This window comes from Ornithodoros turicata, chromosome 2, assembly GCF_037126465.1.
Source record: "Ornithodoros turicata isolate Travis chromosome 2, ASM3712646v1, whole genome shotgun sequence".
NCBI lineage: Eukaryota > Metazoa > Arthropoda > Arachnida > Ixodida > Argasidae > Ornithodoros > Ornithodoros turicata.
The window spans coordinates 116,268,936-116,296,378 of NC_088202.1; the positions used below are offsets into that span (position 1 = coordinate 116,268,936).

Genomic DNA, 27,443 nt, shown 5'->3' on the forward strand with positions numbered 1-27,443 from the left:
TCCGGCAACGTTACATACGAAGTGCGCATAGCACGCGCACGTTGACCGAAGTACGCGTTGCTAGCTTCGCATATCATTTTTAGAGTAAATATGTTGGACCTTTTTACAATATTCAGTAAAAGCGGGATTGTGTTGTGGTGTTTTCAAGGCACAACACAGCTTTTTACACCTTCTGTCAATGCTTTAATTCGTACAGTAATCCTCCAGGTATGTTCCATATGTTTTGAACAACCTCTGAGCATACATCGAATTTCTAGCACGTATAGTAGTGCATGGATAGAATTAAGGTTAGAAATTGAATGCTGAATGTCTGTATCACTTTGCTTTGCGAGCTGGAACAGGAGCCGACGTGCAACGCTGTTGATATGCGGTGTTCAGACCAAATATTGACTGAGCGTTGATCATTGTGGGAGAAACATCTACGTATGTCACGTTTCACTTCTAGATTTCTGACTATTTTTGCCGTTCCAGGAACGTGGAGGAGATAATTCATTTTCTCATGAAAACCTTACCTTGAAGTACAAACTGGACAACGAATTTGAGCTTGTCTATGTGGTATGTTGCCGTTTTAACATATATCCCTTCAAAGAGATACAGCTTGTACATATGTTTTACTTTTACTTTACTGGCGTAATGACTGGCCAACTTCATTTACTATTTTATTTCCAGGTAGCCTATCAAAAGGTACTACAGCTATCCTACGTTGACAAATTTCTCGATGACATACAGCTGGAATTTAGAGACAAATACAAGACCCAGTTGGAATGTGGAAGTCTCTTTACCAATTTCGATCTCACGTCTGAGTATGAAGAGGTAAGGATTATACAGGCCACAAGATTAAATTTTGGGCAACTGAACTTTTAACAATGTGGTAGGTTTTACATGCTGCACACTCTTAGCAACTTCTGCAGCTATATCAAGTATTCTTGGGAATTGACAGATGTTGTATATGGTGAGCTGTCTCACGGGTACATGATCACATCGCGTAAAGGGTACAAAGTTGATCGTTCACAACACAAGTGCTAACTAAACAAACTTTCACTGTCATGGAGATCCTGGCTGCAAATACACAGTGCATGACATGTTTCAGTGACAAATAAGTAAAATTCTTCAAAATTTCTGATCTTGCAAAACACATGCAAAGTTAAAATCGATGAAAACCCCAATGCAGGGCGACACTTAAAAGACGACAGAGACGCAGCACTGAACTGACAAACCAAAGACTTTATTTTCCAACTTCAGCTGCCTATATCTGCTGTCCCCTCCGCCTCCTTCTCTTCACCTCTCACTGATTGGCTACTTCTATTCACACCAAACAGCCTAATCTTTAACCCTTTTCAATTTGCATGCAAAGTATACTTGAATAAAGACGAGATTTGGGCCTGTTGGTACGGAATCATAATACAAAAGAAGTGCTAACAATACGACAAACACAAAAGAGAGACACGTGTGTCTCCATGTTCGTCCTATTGTTAGTGCTTTTTGTATTATGAAGCGTGCAAAGCTGTAAAGCAGGGGTCTCAAACATGTGGGCCTCATGGGTCCCGCAATGACCTATTCTATGGGCTGAGGACCCTTGACCACCAAACAAAGTTTTTACCCTTGCCCAGCATAGTGCTGCCCCTGTCTGTGTTGGGCAGAACATACACATGTGAGCTCTTGTGGCTGATGAACCTCAACAAGTTACAGACACAGCAAGCTGGTCTTTGCGTTCACTCTGGTAAGCTACCACAGTGTACCTGAGATGGGGTCATCTTATTCTCACACTAAGTTCAATAGTGACACACTAAAAACTACCACAAAAATGGTAAACTGAAAGGTAAAAAAGGTAAAAGAAATGTAAACTACCACAGTACCTGAGAATGGGGGTCGTCTCATTCTCACACGAAGATAGTGACACACTAAACAAAATATACGGAACAGTTATGTCCACACGCTGTTGTATTTAGACTTTTAGGAGTCATACAAAGCTGCGCATTGGAAATTCTAAAGGTTAATGCCCTGTTACGTTTTATCCAATAAGGCTCTGCGTGACGCTGAAGAACATGGACGCATTATTGCATCACAGCAGAAGAAGATGAGGTCATACGAGGAGTCTTCCAAATCAAAGAAGACTGTTGCATCTATGATTGAGAACAAAAAAGATACAAATGCTCCAGCTAAAGGCAAAGAGGTTGCTAAAAAGAAACCAGAAGGCAAGTCATGTCCTCTGCATAAAGCTGTAAAAATACTTTTCATATGTTGTGCGTACAGCCCCCGGTTTTCCGCGATTCCGTGGAATTCGGAATTAATCACGGAATCCTTCGTTTGGCACAGAGTTTCACTGAATCCCTTATTTTTAGGGATGTGCGGGTATTCGAGTTCTCTATGTCGAATCGAATATCAATCACTCGGAAGTATTTGATTCGCGAATTGAATGCCCAATATTCGGGTTTCTGGATATTTCACTATTGTCGAATACGAACGACGCCTCCCGAAAGTGAGCTTCACCTGACGCTTCCTTGCATGAGGTGAAGCCTGCTTTACAAAATTGTTCATTTCATTTCATTTATTTAAGCCTTAAAGGCCCGAGGGCATTACATAAGGGACATAGGCAAAACAAAACACAGTAATGCTAATTACCATGTTACAAGTTATAATAACAACAATAACAATAATAATAACAATAACAAATTACAAAAAAGAAAAAAAAAGAAAAAAATGACTACGATGATGATGCATCTCATTAATGTACAGCGTACTTTGCAACTATCAAGGTAAGTCTAGTGATAATGAAAACATCTAACAAGTTAGTTCAGTGTTAATCTTTCAGGTGTTCTGTCAGAGACTGTTGAAAGCGTGTGTTATCTGTGATCGTCACTATGCTGTTCGGCAGGTTATTCCAGGGGTCAATAGTTCGTGGTAAAAAAGAGTTTTGGAACGAAGTTGTAGAAGCATGAATTGGACAGATTTTTTTCAGGTTGTTAATGCGTGATGAAGACCGGAAGGGTTTCAATATCATGTCGTGTTTTATGTCAAGAGGGCTGTGGAAAAGTTTATGAAGGAATGTTATGCTGCCATGTATACGTCTTTGTTTCAGTGTGGGTAATTCGAGGGTATGCCTCATATCTGTAATACTGCTGTGCGGGTTATAGTTGTTCATTATAAACCTGATGGCGCGGTTTTGAATAGACTCCAATTCAGTGCTTAGTGTTTCCTGCCAGGGGTGCCATATTACAGATGCGTATTCGAGCTTGGGTCTCACTATTGTTGTGTATGCAAGCTTTTTAACAAGTGGTGAAGCCATACGGATGTTTCGCCTGAGGTAGCCAAGGGATTTGTTTGCACTGGATGAGATAGCACGGATGTGTGTTCGCCATGATAGGTCTGGTGTTAGGTGAAGTCCAAGGTATTTATAGTTATTTGCCTGCGTTAGTACTGATGTCCCCAAAACGTAATTCAAGTTAGAAGGTTGGCATGACCGAGTGAAAGTCATCGACTTACATTTCGAGTAGTTAGCTTCCATTAACCAGTCGGAACACCACCGATGAAAAGAATGTAAGTCGTTTTGTAATATGGCTCGATCATGTTCATTATATATGGTTCTGTATATGACACAGTCATCAGCATACAGGCATATATTCGACTTGATGTAGTTTGGTAAGTCGTTGATGTAGATCAGAAAGAGCAACGGACCAAGCACGGATCCCTGCGGTACTCCGGATGTTACTGGTGAAATGCTTGAACAGGTGTTATTTGCAATTGTGTACTGAACCCGTGAGTGAAGAAAATGCCGAATCCATTCTGAAACTGCGTTATCAATGTTTAGTCGAGATAGCTTGTGGAGTAAACGTGAATGCGGGACCTTATCGAAAGCTTTCGAAAAATCTATAAAAACAGCGTCTGTCGGTATCCTATTGTCCAAGTTAAGATGAATGTCATGAGTAAACCGTAACAGCTGCGTCTCACAGCTTAGTCCCTTGCGAAAACCATGTTGAGTGTTAGATAACAGAGTTGCTTTCAAGAAAATTAATGATAGATGAGTACAAAATGTGTTCCATGAGCTTTCCAGATACACTTGTCAACGAGATGGGTCGATAGTTTGATGGTGTATATCTGCTTCCTGATTTGTAAATTGGTGTCACGCGAGCAGTTTTCCAGTCTTCAGGAACAACACCTAGCCGAAGGGACTGGTTGAAAATGTCACACAAGAACAGTGATGAAACCATTTTAGTACTTTTAAGTATCTTAGCGTTGATACCGTCGTCACCACCGGACGACGATATTTTCAGTCTGTCAATCATGGAACATATGCCTTGGAATGTGACAGTAACTGAGGCCATGCGCTCATGGTTAAGAGGCGGCAGCTGAGGTATGGACGACATATCTTCAGTGGTAAATACTGAGCAGAAAAAACTGTTCAGAACCGTTGCGGCTTCAGAATCAGGTAATAATTGGCCGCTTAAACCCCCCAAGACAATCTTAGAATTTCGAGATTCCGGTGTGACAAATTGCCAAAATTGGCGTGGATTGTTTTGTAATAGAAGGCCAAGGCCCTCATTAAAGAACTTAGACCTGGCTATCTGTAGTTTCAGTTTGTACTCAGATTCACAACTGTTATATTTAGCCCAAGAAGATACACTGTTAACCATTCGGGCATCTCTAAATAAGCGCTTCTTCTTGTTGCCAAGTCGTTTAAGCTCTCTGTTATACCACGGCTTACTTTTATCAGCAGGTACTCTTATGGTAGGTATGTGTTTGTTAACAAGCTCATTGATTTTTGTCCTAAACATTCTCCAGTTGCGGTCAACACTTCTCTCATGAAAATCTTCAGAAAACGTAGTATTGCTGCATGCCATTGTTGATGGCGTCGTAGTCCGCCTGGGAATAAAGTCGAATGGTTTTGGTTGAACTATCTTGTTCAACGCTTTGCAAGCTCATTTGCACAATAATAGTCTCGTGATCACTTATTCCATTTTTAACAGTTACGTTGTGTACAGTATCGGGGACATTTGTAAGCAACAGATCAAGGATGTTTGATGTGTCAGGCGTTATACGAGTTGGTTGTTTGATGATCTGCTGCAAGCCAAAGGTAAGACAAGTATCAATGAACTTGTTGCATTCCGCAGAGTTGCTATGACAAGAGGGAATCGACCAGTCAATGGTTGCGTAATTGAAATCTCCAAATAGAAACAGTTTCGCTGTGGAATGTAAGGTTTGCAGTTGATAAAGTACATCGTATAGCTGAGTAGGGAATGTATTACCATGATTAGGAGGCCTGTAACATACAGCAAACATGTATTTTGTTCCGCGACATGTGATGTAAGCACATACAATCTCTAAACAGCAATCTACAGGGACCAAAACAGCCTTGAAACATTTTCTGATAGCCAACAATACACTGCCTCCAGGGCGGTTCACTCTGTCACAGCGAAAAACATCGTATCTAGGGCTATCACTGAATAGTTCCTTATCAAAAATATGCGGCTTCAACCATGTCTCACATAAAGCTATCACGTCAGGGTCACATGATGTCACCAAGCAATCAAAATCTAATCTCTTAGGCATGATACTTCTAATGTTGGTGAAAAGAACATTGCATTCGTGAGGGGGAATAGGCAGTTCACACTTATCCAGTTATCTTTGACACGTAACGACTGCGTCGCTAATAGCATCGTACTCGTATGCTGTGCCACCAATAAACAATATGTCAAAACGTAGTTTGAAAGGAGACCTTTGTGTTTTGCCGAAATCAACCAACTTCTTGCGTGCTAAGCGGACCTCATGGGTATAGTCCTCCATTATGCTGAATTCGGTACCTTTTAGCTTACCAGAGTTTCTTAGAACAGACATTTTGTTTTTGTACAAAGCGAACTTGACAACAATTGGACGCAGCTTAGATGAGTCAAAACGCCCCACCCTATGTGCTCTGTCTATCATGTTCGGATCAAGTGTTACATTTAGCCGTTCAGCGCAAAAAGGCAATATTTGACTTTCTGATTGCTCCCAGGTTTCATTAGCAGCATCAGGTATCCCAAGGAACAATAAGTTCTCCCGTCTCAGTCTTCCCTCTGTGTCCGCACATCTATGTTGTAGTTCCACAATGTCGTTTGTAGCGGATGACAGCATGCGGTTCGTATCGTGCATTGAGGCAATACTTCCTTCGACTTTACCAACGCGTTCCTCCAAACAACAGAGTTTTTCTTCAAAGCGCCTCTGACTTTCTTTAATTGTTTGGAGTTCAGACAGAATGTTAGCTTGCCCTGCGTTTAGGAGTGTTTGCATGTCTTGCATTTTGGTCATGATGGTTTCGAACGTAAAGGGTGTAGCATTTTGAGATCTGGTAGCAGCAGGGGTTCTAGGGGGTCCCGGGTTTGTCTCCACGTCACCAGATAAAATCAACAGTACCCTTTTTATGGCTGCCACACAAGCAGATAGCTTAGAAGCCAACATCGATAGAATATCTGCAGGTAATGAAATATTCCCAACTCTTAGCAAGAGAACGTTGTTGCTTCGGAACTCACAAGCATTGCTAACATAGGTCGTATAAACGTACAAATCAACAACGTACGTATCAAATTAACATATCTCGGACCAGGAGCCGGCAGAACATAGGATTGAAAGCTAGGAAAGGGACCAACCTGTGCAACAACGTAAGCATTAGCATCCATAGTTGACGACGCGCCGGCTCCAAGTCCCAAAAATGTGTCAGTGGAATTGCTTATGTAGATAAATGGTGAGGCGAAGCTAGGCCACGGTGGCGTGACTGGCGTATCAGTTTCGAGGCAAATTCCAGGGGTACGTGGCCTTGGAAGACAGTAGAAGGCAGATGAAGTGTCCGGGTGCTCGAAGATTTGATACTGCCATGTCAGCGTTGCTGTCGAGTTGCCCAGCAGGATCACGATTGCCTGTGCAACAACGTAAGAATTAGCATCCATAGTTGACGACGCGCCGGCTCCAAGGACATGCTGCAGGACAAACACAGACAGATTGTAGTTTAGTTGAAGATAACGTTAGCCCAAGTTTACTGTGCATACTTCGCCTGAGGAAGGGGCGGCATCCCCCCCGTGTGCAGTTTAGCGGTGGCAGTGGGGGATTTTGGTTTCATGTTTGTGAGGTTGCCTTCAAAAAGTTGACTCTTACATAATGCCTACAGCCCAGGTACAAAAAAAGGGTGTCCTAAAGATGTAACTTCCCCAGGGCATGTATTGGAAACTCCTTTCTATAAAGTTCCTATAAACCCTGGATCTTTCAGCGAGTATAAAATGATTGAAGGCGACAGACCGCATCACAGGAGAACACAAGATATCATGTATGTAATGTTGAGGCAGAACAGTGCTTTGAACCTGTAATTTTATAAAATACTTTTTTGTTCCCACATTATCCAAGAATATAAAGTGTTTCCCGTTTCAAGCAGCCGTTGACGGCTCGCCGCGGAAAATTGCGGAATTTACGAGTCTGTTCCGAGGAATTTTGAATTTGCCACAGCAGAAAACCGAGGGCCTTAGTTATGCGTCATGTGGAGGTGCATACTTTTCATTTTTTCATGCTCCGACATCGTGAGACGACATAGTGCATTGTGTTTTGACACGTAATTACTCGCTTACATTGCGACACTAGGTGGGATAGTATTATTGGACTGAACCTGCCTTAACTATTTGGTCTGTTTGGGTTTGGTGGAGTTCAAATCTTGGAGCTCATGTAGGTAGTTAATGTGACATCGCATGCAGTGGCAGCACAGATGCCTGGTACACTTGGTACCTGACCCTCAACAATTCACAACCCTACATCAGCGTGATGCTGAAGCAAAATGTGTACTAATTTGTGCCTACTTTTCCGGTAGAGGCCTTCAACTTGTTTCTTTTTGCACAGACACGCACACTATTTCAGTAATGATACCTGCAGAGTCTCATTGTTCTCTGCTTCGATTGCTCACTGTTCTACTACATGCCCATAATTTGTTGTTATTCGTACTTGATTCATCAGTTATATCACTATTCAGCTCGCATTTGTTTCACAAGTACAGCCCACTATTTGTGCACAGTTCTGCTGTGCCATGGATGCCTCATGGATGTACATGAGAAAGCACTCGTAGAAATTGAAAAGGGAGGTGTATGTACGCACATTAGGATCTTTGTGTGCTCGTTTTTTTTTTTTTGTTGTTGTTGTTTTGTAAGGAGGACCTGCTCATATTTTTGTGCAGTAAAGAAAGACACAGCTGAAAATGGCGGTGTGGGTGACTTGAATGAAGATGCAATCATGCGAAATCGTCAGAAGCTCTTCGAGAAGATGCAGGGAAAGAAAAAGGCTGAAAAAAGGTGAATTGGCTGCTTCTATTCAGCATTTTATGCAAATGTTCTCTGGGCACTTCACAACTTTTCTTCTTTTTTTTTTTTTTTTTTTTTTGTAACAGTGCCAAAAGTCCCTCCGCCAGTAAAGATAAGTCTAAAAAGCCGAGGATATGGGACCAAGGGGGGAAATCCAGTGATGTCAAGACCCTAGATTATAGTGAAGCAACTTTGAATGGAAGTGATGAAGCACCCGGCCATCCAGATGAGTTTGCGACTGCAGAATCTGTAAGTGACTCTACCGAAAATGTGAATAGGTAACAATCAAAGTTATTGGTGTTGATGTATGCTTGTTTTTCTTTATTCATTTTTATTCTTGTGAAGTTCAAAATTGTTGCAATATAAAGATGCTGAAACAACTGAAACCACGAAGATTACAACTGCCTTAAAATTCGACAAACTGCTTGGCTTGTAATATGGCTTGTAGCTGCTTGACTTGTAAATTGGCTTGTAAATTGTAAAATGGCTTGTAAATTGGCTTGTAACTGCTTGACATATAATTAGGACCTTGTGTTTTAGAGTTCAGGGCTTTTTGAAAATAGGGGAGGGTGTGTAAAGATAAGGTTCTATTTCAAGAGCTGTAAAATAAAGTAAAATAAGACAATCTGGGTACATGTTGGGTGGAAAAGCAGATAATCGGGTGGAAAGTAAACGAAGGAGCTCGTCTCGCATTTCAGGTGAACACGAGATGTCGAGCAGAAGGCCTGAATGAATAGTGCTTGCAAAGTTATATGCAATGCAGTCAGTGACTCTCCCTTTGGTGGTGGTGGTGGTGGTGGTGGTGGTGGTGGTGGTGGTGGTGGTGGTGGTGGTGGTGGAGATAAGGTCAAAGGGATTACACGGCCCTGAACATTATCATTTTATCTCTGTTTTGACCTTTTTACCCACCTCGCAACAATAACCGCGAAGCTGTGTGACATCGTACTGGCTTAGGAAAACAGCGACCATAACTTGTGGAGGGAAGATATCAAGAGAACTTCTGGCAACATTACGCGTCACCATTCCGCAAGTCGACTTCACCTAACGCCTTTGTGCGTTAGGAGAAGCTCGCTTTAGAACAGTGTCGCGCGGCTCGCGGGTGGATAATACGTGCTGGGTCTTTTGAATCGCCTCGCGAATTTTGGCAGCATTGGCCAGAAACGGAGACACGAAAGCGTTACGACCGACCTCTTTCACTGACAGTAATGGAAAATGAACAGTCACTGTCTATTTTCTTGCCTCAATTTTTATTTTGGTTTAAATCGTTTGATACATATTTCGGATTATAGGAATTTTTTCCGCTACCTTGTACAATCGAGATTCTACTACATTTTGTTGCACAGAAATATTTTTTACCTAGACAAAGTTCTTACAGTGCGATGCACCTAATTGTGGTATGCTCTGAGTACGGTGATGGTTACGGAGGTAAACCAATGGAGGTATATTGCATATGGGTAGTTTCATTTTAAATTGAACAACGTGTGAAAGTCGTATTTTTTAATTCGCCCAGAAAAAATATATGTTAGAGGACAGTTAAAACGACGCAAATCGCGCCACGTGCGATGCTCGTGCCTGTAGTAGTTTCCGCGTAGGAGAGGGGGAAAGCCGGAGGCTGCTTGGGCGCGCTTTCTTCTGGACCGACGGGATCTAGCACCGCTAATTTTATGTCTACGAACTGGAGGTGTTTTGTGATTATAGGCTGCACCATAGACACTGTCGACAGTCACCCACAGAACTCTGAGAGCCACAGATTTTCTGTTAAAAAATGCCAAACTTGGCGTAAACGTTCAAAAAGGCCAAACTTTGTGACCAATTTGCTTCATGACGGAACCTCTGAGAACATCGAGCTTAGTGCCATTCGATAGGACATTGAAAGAGCTTTCGTGCTGTATAGCGCTCATTTTTGTCAGTCCAGTTGTTTCTGTGTTATTAGCTTGAGAATCACCCATGGTAGGCGAAAATTGCCAATGTTGCATCTCAGTTTTCCCAAAAATGCCATCTTCGATTTCCTTGATTATTTTTCAAAAGGTGGCGTCATGTCTCTACTTTAGACGCCAAGTGAGACAATCTTTTATTTTTGCCTGAGAGACGTGCAGCGATTTTTTTTTGTCAGGCAAGGTGCACGAGGCTGCGGCCTTGCGCGCCCCACCCATGAGCACGAGACCTTCAACCTCTTCTTTGCTACAAGTGTCCCGCTGACGGAGAAATCAATGACCACACTGCGTAAGCTTGTTGTAGTGTCCCCACAGCATCACTTTACGTTTACCCAATGGCCTCCCAGTTCCGTCAGGCTCATTCAAACCGTGGGAGAGTACATGAGTTGCCTGTGCGCCATTGACGAGAAGCCCCAGTTCGACGAACATGCTGATAAAGCAGTAAGAAGGAACAAAGCGCTTTGTAGAGATCTTTATCCACTGGTAACATCTTAGCTTTTGTTTCAGGTTGCCGCCAGTCCCCCAGGAAGTGTGAAAGTCACGTCCTTTTCATTGGTAAAAGAACGAAAAACGGAAGTTTGGAAAAACGTAAAATGTGCCCATTGTGAGACTCCTGCAGGTGGTGGCTGCCACCATTGGATTAGCATCATCCGATAGCTTTAGACATGACCTTTCACATGATATAAAGTGACTGGGTTCAAGCGCATGGATGCCAGAAGGACTACTGAAGACCACACCGAGGGTTTAAGGTACCTACGGCTACCGGAAACGAGGGATTTTAGTTTTGCGTTGTTCTGTCGGAAATTTTGATTCCCACGGTGACACTGACACATCTGGGTGAGGGCGAACGTGTTATACTTGAGAGCAGCAACTGTCATCACAGCGGTCTTACGGGTTTTGTACCACTCGTCGTGGTTCCGAAATAACGCTACGGAGCATAAAACTAATTGAAGAGAGCATGCACACCTTCGGAACTATCACTTATTGCGCCCAAGCTAAGAGGCGACTGCAACCACGCGACCACAAGTTTGTGTTCTCAGATGTTGTAACTTTCTGTCCCCTGTGGCCGTAGTTTTGCCTTCTTAATATTAACTCGCACGACAGCCTCATAGCGTGTGTATGTGTATTGCCTCAAGCACATGTGCGGGAGAATAGTGAACATGCGCACGTGCGTATACGCACACGTCGTGCGTGCGACTCCTATGAAAGTACGTAATAGCAAGTTCAAGTCGCCCACGAAAGTATTGCCCTGCGTCTCCAAAGGAAAAAATAAACATACGCACCATAAGTGCAAAATAAGTACATAATGCAACATCTGGGCATTAAATTACAAAGCAAAGACTATGAAGCAAAACGCGCTCGTAAACATATGAAGAGCGCCTTTGTGTGGAAAAATCGCTCCGCGGAAAGGTAGACCTACGTCTCAATCAAAAAGAGAAAAGGTACTTTACCAGTAGCGCAAAGTACCGGCATAATTCTGCCCCTGTGGAATAAATCGTGAAAAATATTCCGGCTTTTTAGAAATAATTAAGATCGAACATTTTCGCGTACCACTCGTGGTTTTGCGATATTAGGCGGACAAAGAATGCGCTTGAACCCAGTCACTTTATATCATGTGAAAGGTCATGTCTAATGTTGAATTCCAATGGCAGATTCGGAGCGCTTCCAGAGCAAGTTTTGTTGCTCCGCCGAGAGCAAGTCTGTTCGATTGGCAGATAGGGAACAGTTCTGGAGTCTTCCAATGGGAGCTTCGGAGCGGCCTTCGAGCCAAGGTCGCTCCAGGGAGCAACCCAGACTGCTCCGCCAAAATAGGCAGATTCAACCGGAACTCTACGTGACGTGTCACTTGTCGCTCGTGCTTCTTATTTCCTGTCTCTGCTTTGGCAACATGGCCGCTTCCCCACGCGTCTTCGCCGTGACTAGTATTTCGCGTCGTACGTTAGCAATTTTGTTTCTTGAAGAAAGCAATGAGCCAGACATCACCAGGGCAACGTTAGGAGAATAGGAGGACCTTGATGTTGGCGTTGGCAAAACATGGCGTTGTATCGGAACATGAGTACAAGCTTCTTCTTCTTCTTCCTCCGTCTCTCACCGCCATCGACCAAGGAAGATTGGCCAGAGATAAACTCCAAGTTGGGCGCAAGTGTTCCAGTCGCATATTCGGATCACTTGCTCTAGGCCAGATCAAGCCGCTCCACTGCAGAGTGTGCCACTTGCTCCGACTCTGCCATTGGAATTCAACATAAAGCTATCGGATGATGCTAACCCCTGCAGGTGGTGGCTGTCTCGCAATGGGCACATTTTACATTTTTCGAAACTTTCGGTTTTCGTTCTTTTACCAATGAAAAGGATATGCCTTTCACACTGCCTGGGGGACTGGCGGCAACCTGAAACAAAAGCTAAGATGTTACCAGTGGATAAAGATCTCTACAAAGCGCTTCGTTCCTTCTTACTGCTTTGTCGGCATGTTCGTCGAACTGGGGCTTCTCGTCAAGGGCGCACAGGCAACCCATGTACTCTCCCACAGTTTGAATGAGCCTGACGGAACTGAGAGACCATTGGGTAAACGTAAAGTGATGCTCCGGGGACACTACAACAAGCTCACGCAGTGTGGTCATTGATTTCTTCCTCAGCGGGACATCTGTAGCAAAGAAGAGGTTGAAGGTCGCGTCCTCGTGGGTGGGGCGCGCAAGGCCGCAGCCTCGTGCACGCTGCCTGACAAAAAAAAAAAATCGCTGCGCGTCTCTCAGGCAAAAATAAAAGATTGTCTCACTTGGCGTCTAAAGTAGAGACATGACAGCACCTTTTGAAAAATAATCAAGGAAATCGAAGATGGCATTTTTGAGAAAATTGAGATGCAACATTGGCAATTTTCGCCTACCATGTGTGATTCTCAAGCTAATATCGCATAAACAACTGGGCTGAGAAAAATGAGCTCTATACAGCACAAAAGCTCTTTCAACGTCCTATCGAATGGCACTAAGCTCGATGTTCTCAGACGTTCCGTCATGAAGAAAATTGGTAACAAAGTTTGGCCTTTTTGAACGTTTACGCCTAGTTTGGCATTTTTTAACAGTAAATCTGTGGCTCTCAGAGTTCTGTGGGTGGCTGTCGACAGTGTCTATTGTGCAGCCTATAATCACAAAAATCCTCCAGGGCATAAAGTCAGCGGTGCTAGATCCCGTCGGTCCAGAAGAAAGCGCGCCCTCCGGCTTTCCCCCTCTCCTATGCGGAAACTACTACACGCACGAGCATCGCACGTGGCGCGATTTGCGTCGTTTGAACTGTCCTCTAACATATATTTTTTCTGGGCGAATTAAAAAATATCACTTTCATACGTTGTTCGATTTAAAATGAAACTACCCATATAGTATCTTCATATGACCTTCATATCCAGCAACGATCGGCGTGGTTGACAGATGAGCTCCCTTGCGTCATTAACAGGCTATAATAATGTGTAGTGACATACTTCAATACATGCAGTTTGTCGAGTTTTAGTTTTTGTGAAATGGGAGATAATGTTGGAGGCAGTTGTATGTGTTGTCGATGCACCTGCGGATGTTGTGGAAGTGGTGAATACCGACATTGAGATAGTCTGAACTGCTGGCATTCACATCCACATCCAACGTGGCAACCTTTGTGGAGTCTTCCCTACTTCATGTCGAGCATATACTATATGAACATGTATCCCAAAATCCACTAGCATTACGTGCTTGAAGTGGAACATGTGTTTGTGCCAATAATGTTCTTTTTGCAGAAAAAAAAAAGGTTGGCGTCTGTACTTACTTTCAGACAGCATCTGACACATAACCGACAAACTTTGTTTGTTATCTGATGCACTGTCATTAATGTGAAAATTTAACTATGCATGATATTTGTTTTCATTTGTTTGCTGTCCCATCATGGTGTTGATAACATTCGTGACACGAGGCAGTGTTGCAACATAGTGCTCCGGGCTCTACGCTGATACAACGAGCTTGTCTTACCTCTCTTCAGCGTTCTTGGGTCGGGAAAGTCGGTGGTGAGATCAAAGACATGGAGTACTCTGAAAGTGAGGAGGAGGAAGAAATGGAGGAGCAGGAAGTGCTGCCAAAAGAAAAGAAGGGGTATGCACATTTATTACAATTTCACCCACAGTATGCGCCGTATGGCAAAACCTGTTGTCTCCAAGCATGTTAGAGAGCTGGGGCAAGGCACATCGTCGTTAATACACTTACTGAAATTGTTCTTGCGGTAAACAAAAGTGCATGCAGTTTTGAATGGCAGGGCTAATTGCTTTGGAATTGGAAAGTTAGCCAAAGCAACACTCCTTACAGCATCGCCTGTGCTGTGTGCCGTCAGTTTACTGATTTGTGCTACTGTGCACTGCAAGATTAACAGCCATGTGTTTGCATCCATCTACTTCCCATCTAATGATTCTGCTGTGATGTGTTTATTATATCTACCACGTTGTGGGGCAAGGTCATGTGATCTGGCATCTTTATGCATGTAACGCTACAAAGTACCATTGAGCCCTGTGCTATGCAGTCAGTGCTGCATGTAATCAGAATTTTTGGTTTTGGTGTAAGCTCTGAATAAGGGATACCTGCCCAGTTTACAGATGGCTTATCTTTTGCTTTCATAGAAAGAACAAGGGGTCTGGGATGTTCAGCATGTTCCGTGGCCTGGTTGGCTCAAAGAGCATCACCGCAGAAGATATGAGGCCGGTGTTAGACAAGCTGAAAGACCATCTCATTGGTAGGAACTTGCTTGCTTTTGTAGCAGCTCCATTTGTTGCAGTGGCATACCTAGTTTGACATCTAATTTTTCTCGTTTCTGTAGCTAAGAACGTGGCTGCTGATGTGGCTCAGAAGTTGTGTGAATCCGTTGCTGGCAAACTGGAAGGCAAGGTTCTCGGTACCTTTGTCGGTGTGGCATCCACTGTGAAGTCAACACTGGTTGAAGCCCTGGTGCAGCTGCTGTCACCAAGGCGGCGCATCAACATCTTGAGAGACGTTCTCGAAGCGCAGCGTAGCCACCGGCCATACGTTATGACCTTCTGCGGTGTGAATGGTGTAGGAAAGTCTACAAACTTGGCTAAGGTTTGTGAATATTTTGTGCCCCTTTTTCATGTTGTGTTCATAACTTTTTTTATTATAACAGTGATGCGAATGCAAGCTAATACTACCTAATATTATGTTGCACATATTTTTTGTTTTGTATCTTTGGTGTTTGATTACATTGCGGAATTCACTGAACACACCCCTTGCTTTTCTGTATTTCAAAGTCTCTTATTCAAAATTATTTGTGGGCAATTATTATTTGCTTCGGCTTTGCTTTATATTGTAAGCCTTATGCTTGCGCAAGGCTATCAAATGGGCAAATCACTGTTTTCATCAGGTGGGTGACAGTGCACTTGCATTGCACTGTTTTGTGGTCGGGAAGCTTTTATATAGGGCGCACATTCAAAAACAGTGTCTGCATGAAGCATCATTCCAGACTTGTGCAGTAACTTGAGTAGAGTATTTAAGTAATGTATCTTCTTCTGCAAGTAACTTGGTATCTAGCAAGTATTTCGAGGCTCAGTATTTACGTAGTAGGGGTGTGCGAATCCGAATATTTTAAGTCGAATCGAATAGAGGAAAAAATTCTGAGTACCGAATCGAATATTCATGCAAAATTTACAATATGTGACTTTCGCACTAAAAGTTTCCATTTTGTAGCCCATGGCTTTAGTGCAATTTTTCTGGCATTAACTGTCACAAGAGAGACATGCAATTCTTCTGCTAAAAGCCCCTACTCTTTAATTTTACATAAGAGTGCTTCCTGCTTTTCAGGTGAGCCTACACTTACTGGAGTACTGGAGTGGTAACCTTCATTTCAGAATTTTATGTCAGGCAGTAGCATGTTATACGGATGAGGCTGTAATTGTTTCAGACAACCACAGGCCATTTGTAAAACAAACGAATTGGCATCCTGCCTCAGCTTTGCCATGAACACCCCTTAGTTTCTTTGCACTCGTCCTAGGAAGTTGCACTACTGAAATTTTAGATGTAAAGGACATCTTTAAGACACCCTTCTTGTTCATGGGCTGTAGTCATTATTCAAGAGTTCTAACTTTTTAAAGGCAACCTCACAGACATCAAATCAAAGTCCCTCGTCGGCACCGCTAAACTGCACGTGGAAGGGGCACCGCCCCTTCCACAGACGATGTCTACAAAACTAACTTTGGATAACGTTATCTTAAACTAAACACCGTCTGCCCTGTGTTGGTCCTGCAGCAAGGGCAATTTCGTAAAGGAGGCTTCACCTCATGCACGGAAGCATCAGGTGAAGCCCACTTTCGGGTTGTGTCGTTCATATTCGTGGAATAGTCGAATATTCGAAAAATCGAATATTGAATATTTGATTCGCGAATCGAATAGTTCGAGCGTTTGATATTCGATTCGAGTCGAGAATTCGAATATTCGCACACCCCTAATTATAAGCTTTGTGCTTGCACAAGGCTATCAAATGGGCAAATCACTGTTTTCATCAGGTGGGCGACAGTGCACTTGCATTGCACTGTTTTGTGGTCGGGAAGCTTTTATATTGGGTGCACATTCAAAAACAGTATCTGCATGAAGCATCATGCCAGACTTGTACAGTAACTTGAGTAGAGTATTTAAGTAATGTTTTGTATCTTCTTCTGCAAGTAGCTTGGTATCTAGCAAGTATTTTGAGGCTCAGTATTTAGTAATTTAACCTAAATGCATTTTTCAATAACTTCTACTCATTTTCCACGTTACTGTGAAGATACGTCTCTGTGCGTAGTACCACAGAAGATTCTTTTTTGAAAGCTTTCTGGACTGTGCAGTGTGCACACTGCGATGCAAGTGACCATTCCAGTGCTTCTCAGCATCAGCAAATTTCACTGCTCTTTATCATAAAGGCCCTTCGCTGAACATTTCTGTTGCCGTGCGCATTCTTTCAGGCTGCATTGGTAGTACAAAATGCCACTTTTGAATTAATGAACTCTCATAACTACATAAATGTTTGGTTGCTGTCGGGACATTGGGATACAATTTAATTAAACGAGAAATTGAGTGAAGAAGGTCAAATTAATGGAATTCATTAAAACATCCCTTTGTGCTTGTTGGTGATAGACTTTCATAACGTAAAAGTGCTAAAAACAGGACGAACACAAAACACACACAACATGAGTGCTCGATGTTGTGTGTGTCTTGTGTTCGTCCTGTTTTTAGCGCTTTTACATTATGAAAACGGAATTCAACCTTGTCGCTGTAGGGTGTACAAAGGACCTAGGCCTGTTTCTATTTATGGGCAGTGTTTGTTGGTCTTAAAGGAGCACAGAAAGCGCTTAAGTCACGACAATTTTTTCAAACGAAGCCGCTAACCTTACTGCTAAAACGCACCATGCGAAGTGATTCACTCGACAGATACATACATATCACGGAATTCAGTTTTTAAAATCGCGACCGCGCGCAATGGTGGCAATGCCGCAACTGGCCGCCAGAGTCGTTTTGACGTCATCGCGGTGCAACCCGCTAACTGGTTTGCTTGTTTTGAGAAGCGTCGTCTGCTACACAGAGAGAGAACTGGGAGTAGAAACAAAAAAAGGGGGGAAAAAAAGTGCGAAAAGCACCGGCCCCGATTTGGAGCGTGGTCTCTCTTGTCTCCTGATGACATCACAATCATCCTCGTTTCGGCCTGCAGAGCGAGTCTAGCGGGAACACGCGCGTCGATGTTCGGGGGCGTTTTATTCCAAGAAAAATACTGCGTACAGAGAATTTTTTTGTTAGTTGTCACGCCAAGTTACATCCTTTCGTAATTCGCTAGAAACAGAAAATCTTTTGGATGGCTTTCTGGCCTCCTTTAAGGAAACTATTGTCACATGAACTTTTCCCAAGTAGTACTAATGACAGCGCAAGACTAGTCAATGTCATGCATGTCATAATCTCTTCTAGACTTCTCCATGACACATAGTACAGTCGCCGACCGATTTGTCGGACCCCGATTTTTCGGACATGATCGATTATTCGGAACAAGAATAAGAACGTCCAAAATTTCGGACGTCGTGCAGCTCCGTCGCTCGATATTTCGGACTCTGTTTGCCCAACCCGCGAATTTCTCCATGGGGTGACGGAAAACATTGGTATCATCTGAAATTCGTATCAAAAGAAATCAACCAACTAGGATATTGAAGGCAGTGATGATTGTTGATTTTCCATTCCTCTGAGTAGAAGAGGTCTGTCGTAGCGCTTTTGCGTCTTCGTTTTTGGCCAACGGCCCAGCACGTGCTGTCGCCCGCGAGTCGCGCGACAGCGCTGTAAAGCGAGCTTCACCTAAAGCACGCATGTGTTAGGTGAAGCCGACTTGCGGACTTGATGACGCCGGTGCCTCTGTCAGTGTACTTACAGTGACGAAATGTCGCTTCGGGAAATAGACGCTGATGTTATCAGGCAGAGCTGGAAGCACGTTAGGAAAGCATCGACAAATTTTTTCAGCCTACTAGGGCTTAGTAAAGTTTATTTTGAAGCAAAATTCGTTTTTTCTGACTGCTCGATTATTAGGACTCTTGCGCGATCCCTGCCGAGTCCGAAAAATCGGACGGCGACTGTATTTGCTGCTGTTCAATTCATCCATGTTGCATTCAGCCATCTATCACATTTGATGCTACTGCAATTTGGTCTTCTCGTCTTTTCAGATATGTTTTTGGCTTGTTGAGAACAATTACCGTGTTCTGATCGCTGCGTGCGACACGTTCCGCGCTGGTGCTGTAGAACAGCTTCGTACTCACATGCGCCACTTGAATGCACTACACCCACCTGAGAAACATGGCGGCAAACAGATGGTACAACTGTATGAGAAAGGCTACGGAAAGGATGCTGCTGGTATCGCGATGGAGGCAATCAACTATGGTAGGTCATGGAACGCATATTCTTTAGGGCTGTGCATATATTGAGAGCCTCAAGTATAGATCCAGTGGTTTTTGTTGTTTGTTTTGAAATTGGTGGAAAGCTGCGATTATATCGGTATTCCAGAATTTTCTACATGTGCCTGCAACTCGTCAGTAGCTATCAACATTTCACATTGTGCGTTTTTTGTAATCTTGACACGGTGTCATGGCATTACAATGTGTTCAGGTTTCATTATGCCTAGAAATTCGAGAAATTACTATGTGATGTTTGAAATGAAAGTCACGCAAAATGCTGCCAGGACATGTCTTGTACAATGCAAACTCCCAGTGGGAAGCTGTACTGCAACTGGGAGATCCAATAATACAGTCGCTGACCAATATGTCGAACTCCAAAAATTGGGACTTTCCAATTTTTCAGACAAAACTCTCTGCATCATCGAGCGCCCAATACAGCCAATGTATTTCCACTTTCAATACTACCGTATTTTCCCGAATATAGGTCGGCCCCTTTCCCCCAAAATCGTGTGCAACAAAAAAGTGTGCAAATTCTGCTAGTAAATACGTAATAGGGTTTTGGAACAGAATGAGGGTGCTTGCTCTGAACTTAGCATCTATTGCGATCAAGTATTTGTCAGTTCCTATAAACTCTGAAGATCTTTAAGCAGGTATAAAATGAGTGTAGTCTTCAGACGGCATTCGCTGTTAGAGTAGAACACAAGATATCATGTAATGCTGAGCCACAGCAGTGCTTTGCATCTGTAAGTTTATAAAAGTATTTTCTTTGTTCCCACTTTATCCAAGAAAGTAAAGTGTTTCCCGTGTAAATCAGCCGTTGACTCTTGACTCCTTGCCGTGGAAAATCGCGGAATTTACATGTTGGTGCCGCGGAATCTTGAATTTGCTGGAGCAGAAAACTGGGGGCCTTAGTTATAGTGGTATTTAAAGTTTGCACGCTCCAAAGCCATTTTGGTAGTCTCGCACAAGAGCTTGTGGCTAATCAACTGCAAAGTGATGCATTTAATGTGCATTATGGGGATAACGACAAGTTGAAGATCGGGCTCCACTACTCACTGGTGCCCGAGCTGTCGGTGTACCACTTTACTGTTTCTGTTGTACTGCACCTCAAAATATGTCCTTGAAAGCATTGTCAAGGTCAAGTAATGCAAGCTTTGATGTTCAGAGATGTATGTATGATGTGTTGCCAGTAGGCTGGAGGGTTGCATACAGCTTTCCAGTGGTGGCATGCATAACGCTGTTAGTGACTTGGTTACTGCGGGAGGCTGTCAAAAATATATTTATCCATCCATCCATTATAATAAATGTTCATCCCCTCCTGTAGTGCTGTCCATCCCCTCTACATGAATCGTTCTTGACAATCATGGAATATTGTGGGAAATCTGGTATGCTGGGCAATTTCCTCACCTGTGGCCTCAGTTCAGAACAATGCCAATAGAACTAAGCGAGTGTTTACCATCATCCGCAGGTTGTCACAATATGTTGACCAAATGTGCAAAATAATTTAGGTGTTTGTCAGCCTGCCTCAACTAAGCGGGATTGCTGAAGATGGACCACGGGGAACTGCCAGGAAGTGGCTTGAGCGCTTTATGTCTGCTTCTTAACAATCATTAGATGTTCAAGCAGTATAGTCAGAGTGCTTGCTGAACTACCCACCAGGCATTGCTAAAGTACAGTACGGACATTGCTCAGAGTGTGTGTTCACCTTACATAATGCTTTTCTGGAATGGGACACATAACATCATAGCAACCTGCTTCGCAGGTTGTAGGCTTTGGGTAAGGCTTGTCAGTTGTGAGCTGCTTAACTTCTTTGTGGGCTTTATAGTCACACGGAAGTCACAATATCTTGTGCTATGTATTCATAGTTGCACATATGCGACGGAGCTCACGTTCTTCATAGTTGGTAATTTGTTGTTTCCATTTATCTCCAGCTCGAGACACAAGGATTGATGTTGTACTTGTTGACACTGCTGGAAGAATGCAAGACAATGAGCCGCTTATGCGAGCTTTGGCAAAGGTGGGTGTGAGGCATCACAGCTGTTTTTAGCTCCAATTGGTTAAATACGTGGTACATGCATGGACATCATCATTAACTCGAAGCCATAAAAAATCGAAAAAAATTCTAGATAAGCGGAGTTTCAATATCAGCGAAATACAGCGAAACCATCACTGTGGCAAACTAGCAAGCACACATTGTAAAATTTTATTCATTTCAGTGAACTTGCTTTTGCAATTTGCTTTCGCTTTTGATTGCAATTTGCTTTTGCAAGCAGTGGTGGATCCAAGGGAGGACGGTTGGGCAATTGCCCCCCCCCCCCCCCACCCGCCCACCCACCCACCCCCGAGCATCAGGTTTATGCATAGGATTTCCCCCTCTCCCCTCCCCCATTACGCGCTCAGTCTCCCCCAAACCAAGGGTCCGGATCTGCCCCTGTTTCAAGTTACAATAAGAACCGCGTATAACGGTATGGGCGGTAGTAGCGTATTCAATTGTTATATGAGGAATATGGTAAAAGATGGCTCTCACTGGTTTCACACCTAAGGACGTCACACCGCCGAACGCCAAAGGCACTGTCGAACAAAGGCATTCTGTCTCGTGATAAACAGATTCAGCGTTGTCATCTACGACTGTGTTGAACGTGGGCGCATCTCCCTCAGGCCGAACGAAGTGTCCTTTCAGGAAGCAGTTTCATATGGTCGTCCAACGCACTTCATGCCACGCCGCGTACAGAAACCAAACAGCTGTCAGTGGAGTGATCTTCTCCTCTTTACACATCTTGCACCTGACTGTGTGGAAGATTACAGTCGCCGGCCGATTTTTTGGACCCTGATTTTTCGGACATGTTCGATTATTCGGATGCGGTCACGGAATAGCCACGGGCCCCATAGAGTTAATGTATAATGTCCAAAATTTCGGATGCCGTACAGCCCCGTCGCTTGATATTTCGGATTCTGTTTGCCCAGCCATTGAGCCTCCCTAACGGTCGCCAGCTCACCACGTGTGCATGATGCAATGCGACGGTCAAGGAACTGCGCATTACTCATTTCTTCCTTGTGACCCGCTTTAAATGAACGTGGAATAAGGTGTTAAACAGGTCAGAAGGGGACCATGTCCCCCTTTGCGCATCAGGAAACTGGCAACCGCTGCACCAATAGCGATCGTGCCCCACAAGTTTCGCTTCCTATTGGTGACTCCTATGGTCCGTTCACTTCATCTTCTGGCGCATTCCATTGGCAGAGCTGGGTCAAAGTTTTGCCCCGGGAATAGCAAGGAGGGCTGTCGTAGCGCTTTTGCGTCTTCGTTGTGGGTCTTCGTTGTGGGTCTTCGTTGTGGGTCTTCGTTGTGGGTCTTCATTGTGGGTCTTCATTGTATCAAATTCGCGAAGGCCCAGTATGTGCAGGGTGCCGTAAAGTGAACGGGTGCAGGGTGCACAGTGCCGTAAAGCGAACTTCACCTAAAGCACGCAGGCGTTAGGTGAAGCCAACTTGCGCAATGCCGTGACACACGATGTTGCCAGAAGTTGACCTCCACGTGTTCGAGATAATGATGGACGACTTGCCGTCAAACTCGAAACTGATGAAGGCGATTGCGGTGCTTTCGTCCGTATACAGTGACGAAATATCGCTTCGGGAAATAGAAGTGAAGAAAGCATGGATAACTTTTTCCAACGTACTAGTGCTTAATAAAGGTGACTTTTGCAACGAACTTCATTTTTCCGGACTGCTCGATTATTCGGACTTTTGCGCAATACACGCAGGGTCCGAAAAATCGGATGCCGACTGTATACGGTCAACAATGTGATGTCTGTACAGAACTTTCACATTTGCAATGATGCCTATATCCATCGGTTGAAGTCCTGTGGTGGTGTTCGGTGGCAGAAAAGTATGTTCCACTGCCCTCAAATGGACGTCTACGCGATGAGCAGTGCAAATGTCAAGAAGTAGCAAGACCTTTCTTTGCTTCCTGCGTATGTCGCCGTCCAACTCTGGAAGACCTCCCTTCAACAGTGTGTGGGTCATCCATGCCTTCTGATTGTCGCTGTAACAAACGGGGTTTGAGGCACAATTCGCAAATCTAATGGGGCTCTTTTCAACTTCCCGATCACGAAAGGTTTCCTCTGGTCGCTGCCGTCCATATTAGAGCGGAAAAAAATGGTCATCCATGCTTTGCTATGCTTGCCACCCTGCACAGTCTTCCCCTTTAATTGCATGGGTGCCCGAAGGTAGGAGCAGGTAGAAAAGTCCTGTCTCATCGCCGTTGTAAAGGTCTTTCTCTTCATACCTTTGAAAAATATTCTGGAGGTGCTCTTGTAGCCACATTTCCTTACTGGACGTGTCCAATAAAGCACTTTTCCCACACACAATCTGTGATTCCGTGCCGCTCCTTAAATCTCTGCAGCCATCATGCACAGGTCTCGAAGTCTTCGTTATCGAGTAGCAAGGCAGTCTACCTGACTTTCGCGGTAAACACAGGGCTGCTGATTGGGACATTGCAGGCATGTGCATCAGCAAACCACTTGTGGAGTGCTTTAACTTTCTCGTACACATGCTCACGAGTTCTCCTGTGCTTTGCAGTTGCGTTGTCACTGGTAGCTTGCTTGCGCAGTTTTTCTTGTGTCTTCAAGATTTTTGAGTCTCTAGACTGCGAAAGTCCGTACCGCTGAGCGATGCTCATTGCTTTTTGCTCCACAACGATGCTCGTCTATAATTGCCAATTTTACGTCCCAGCCAATTGCTTTGCATTTCTTCCGCTGGTGTGCCATCGTTGACAGCGGACAGTACCGATAAGGTGCCGAGGCTGGACTGAACATGAGTTGCTCTGCAGGTTGCCGAAGCAGAAACTGACGGTCACCAGGGGAAACGAAAAATGGCAAAAACCTGTGAAACGGGTTCCGGGGATACGATGACTAATTGGTCAGCCTCCTGATGTCCCCATTCTTCTTGTGTCCTCGCATTCGCGGAAGAGTTGAACGCCCGATAGTTCACGTGGTGCGAAAGTTATGCGATCGGAAAAGCGTCGTACAAGTACAAGGTATCATTATCCATGAGCTTTACTCATCACCTGGGGGCAGCTACGCGCTTCAGTAAACTGTGACAGACAGTGTATTTTAAAATTTTGGCTGACTAGATTTTGAGATATCCAAAATCCGTCCCAAACACCTTTCGATATAAGCCGTGATAAACACGTGGCAAATATTGGAGTTTATTCCGCGATGCATGTGACCGATATTTTGAGACATCCGAGTCCAAGATAACGATGTTCTACCATACTCTGGCATTTATGGTATGCACTGTCATTGAAGGAAAATGGACCGTGTAAAACAAAATTTCTGTCACTTGATATAGCTCATCACCGTGAACAACCCTGACTTGGTACTCTTTGTTGGAGAGGCTCTGGTGGGGAATGAAGCAGTAGATCAGTTGGTGAAATTCAACCAGGCTTTGGCTGACCATTCAAGCAAAGATAACCCGCACCTCATTGATGGAATTGTGCTCACCAAATTTGACACCATCGATGACAAGGTAAGTCGAACGTATGGAATATGCATGTGAGAATCTTTTTTTGCCAATGCACTGTTAAAAATAGGGATGTGCCAACAGAATCCGCGAATCCAGGAATCCTACGCAGGGATTTGAGATTCGTGAATTCGAATCCCTGTGCCCAAAACAGCTGTGACAGTGGAGAGATATCTCCCCCGTGGCTGACCTTGTGGGATTCCGGGGGCGCAAAACGTCATTCGGGGATGAGTCGAGAAATACAGGTCTCTGATACGTCTGCCCTGTTCAATGTGGCCAAGTGACGTTTGCTGATGTATTACAGGAAGGAGAGAGTTGGGCTGATTTCGCTGTTTTATCTGTGTTTTAGGGAGTGAATACGCTCGAGTTACACAAAGTCCTAACATATTTCGGTAGAGGGAGACCCCTGCTTTCACTGTGTCTTTTTAGACAACAGGCATCAGTTTAGTGCCTCTTTAATTCTTTCCTTGTGTTAAACCCAATAAAACCCATGTGTTAAAATGTGTTAAAACCCATTTTTACCCCTCAATTTGCATCACTGCCACTCCGGATAAAACCCGAGGACCGAACTTGCCAAAATGCAAACTTAGGGCTCATGAACGAGCACGGGTGCACAGCCTCTCTTGCATCTCGTATGTTGTTATCTTCGATTTTTTTTTTCTTTTCCGACAAAAAATCTGATCTTTCAGTGATACCACCTGAATTTACCCTGCATTATAGCGTATAACTAAGGCCTGACTTTTTCGGGGTTTATTTTTGGCCAAATTCGGGGGGTAAATATCGGGTGATATTTCTCATTTGAAAATTCGGGTGTATTCGGGTTAAATCCCGTTACGGCATATTCTGTCGTCAGGAATTCGGGTGTATTCGGGTGATTTTTTTTGTTTCATAAAAATTTGTCTTAACATGGAACTAATGTTTAGCAATGTTATCAAACTTTATTTTAATGCACGCTTATGAGTGTGCCACGCGACCCGGATGTTTTCGGGTAGATTCGGGTTAAACCCGAATTTTACAGATTTCGTTCGGGGGGTAAATATCGGGCGGATACGGGTTTAACCCTAAAAAGTCAGGCCCTACCTATAACGTAAAGCCCAATTTTTACCCTAGATTTGGAAAAAACACAAAACTCAATTGCACAAGGGTCCACTTATGCCTGTTGTTGTTTGCACTTGTTTCATGACCTATACTGTAAAACCCTTTAATTTTGCGGCCGTAAATTCTCGCGAATCTAGTAACAGGGGTATATTTCCGACCACTAAACTTCGCGAGCTCCTGAAGCTCCTCCTCCTCTATTTCGAAATTTTCGCGTGCCCTTAAAGTTTGCAAATTTTGTCGATTCGCAAAATTCGCGGAAATAAGGGTCTCGCAAACTAAAAGGGTTTTACAATATCGTCTAATGCGCATTTAAAGTGAACTCCACAGCCAGTGTTCACATATGGTTTGAAAGGATGCGTGATTAGGGTGTATGAACTGGTTTCTTCTTTTCGTAGGTGGGTGCTGCAGTCTCGATGACGTACATCACTGGTCAGCCAATTGTCTTTGTTGGAACAGGCCAGACCTACATAGACTTAAAAACCATCAATGCAAACGCTGTGGTACATGCTCTCATGAAGTAAATTGTTGATGTACTTGCCAACTGTTATTGATCATACTGGGAACTTGTAGATAGACAGGACCTTGCTTCAGCACCGAAGAACTGCAAAACAGCTTTTGATGTTAATTGCTATGGACGTGTTAGACTCACTCGATTGGTCATGTTGTTCTGTTTATGAAAGTACTGCAGTTTTATTTTAGCTTGTCATTGACAACATTCCCAATCAGTTTGCTGAGTTTGTTTTGTTAACGTCATACTTGAAATATGATCTTTATCAGGTGGCACTCATCTTGTTGTTGTCCTGGAAATCTTGAGGTTGGTATTGATATATCATGAGAGATCATCATTGTGATGTATTCTCGTACATTTTTAACTAACTTATTGGAGACGTTGCACAAATTCAACTGTGTTGCAGTTGGAAAACGTCTTCCTGGAGCATAAACACGTAATTAAAGCTGTGTTTGTACTTTTTTTTATTGCAGTTTGAAGAATTGTATTCCTATACACATAAATGTAGATATATTTTTTCTTGTTGCATGTACTAAGGATGGATAATAAGATTTTAAGGAGTCAAAGTGTGTACTGTTTTCTGGGGTCAGCTAGCCTGTTAGAAATTTCTTTCTCGTGGCCGCCAAGCTGATACCTACAGCAGGGTAGTGTCGCTGGAAGCTGCTGGAACTAAGTGATTTTGTGTCGCACTTCCAATTAAAGGAGGTCTGAACATGTTTGCCAAGCCCTTGACATGGGAGTTAAAAGAAAGCTCCACCACTAATTACAGCTTGAAAAATGTCTCCTAGGCTGAAAACGTTCATACTGCACCAGAGATGTGTTGATGAGAGATGCGACTTCTTTGCATAATTAACACACATCTTTTACTCTACGTGAGGAAAGAATTGAGGAACGCTCAACTATTGTCTTTTGTTCCAAAGCATCTGGATTGTTGTCCCTGGGATCACACGGCATTTCCTCTCCGCCTCACTCGTGAACCGTCCAGTTGGCTCTCTCGGTTTCCGCTAGCGTTGGTTCGTTGACAGCAACAAGCAGGTGTTGCGTAGTACATACGAGATACAACAAGCCCTTGTTGTATCATTGTCAGGCATTATCATTGTCAGGCATTATCAAATTGTCAGGCATTCTAACTTCTGAGCTAACTTCTGTCGAGCCGGCACAATTAA

At 43.7% G+C, this 27,443-nt stretch overlaps 1 protein-coding gene across 1 annotated transcript; it reads left to right on the forward strand.

Annotated features, from left to right (window-relative positions):
- LOC135385973 (signal recognition particle receptor subunit alpha-like) lies at window positions 1-26,843 on the forward strand. Its single transcript, XM_064615633.1, has 13 exons — window positions 1-207; window positions 472-555; window positions 670-813; window positions 2,024-2,195; window positions 8,183-8,297; window positions 8,393-8,555; window positions 14,237-14,346; window positions 14,865-14,977; window positions 15,062-15,321; window positions 18,927-19,140; window positions 21,086-21,171; window positions 24,501-24,677; window positions 26,165-26,843. Exons 1-13 carry the CDS (start codon window positions 91-93, stop codon window positions 26,288-26,290), a joined length of 1,881 nt encoding a protein of 626 aa, XP_064471703.1. The 5' UTR covers window positions 1-90; the 3' UTR covers window positions 26,291-26,843.
- Window positions 26,844-27,443: the final 600 nt, after the last annotated feature.

Bases quoted from the DNA above. Each gene is read 5' to 3' on its own strand.
- LOC135385973 (XM_064615633.1), top strand. From the start codon at position 91: ATGTTGGACCTTTTTACAATATTCAGTAAAAGCGGGATTGTGTTGTGG. The intron at 2,196-8,182 runs GCAAGTCATGTC...ATTTTTGTGCAG, and splicing joins TGCTAAAAAGAAACCAGAAG to TAAAGAAAGACACAGCTGAA. The intron at 15,322-18,926 runs GTTTGTGAATAT...TCGTCTTTTCAG, and splicing joins AGTCTACAAACTTGGCTAAG to ATATGTTTTTGGCTTGTTGA.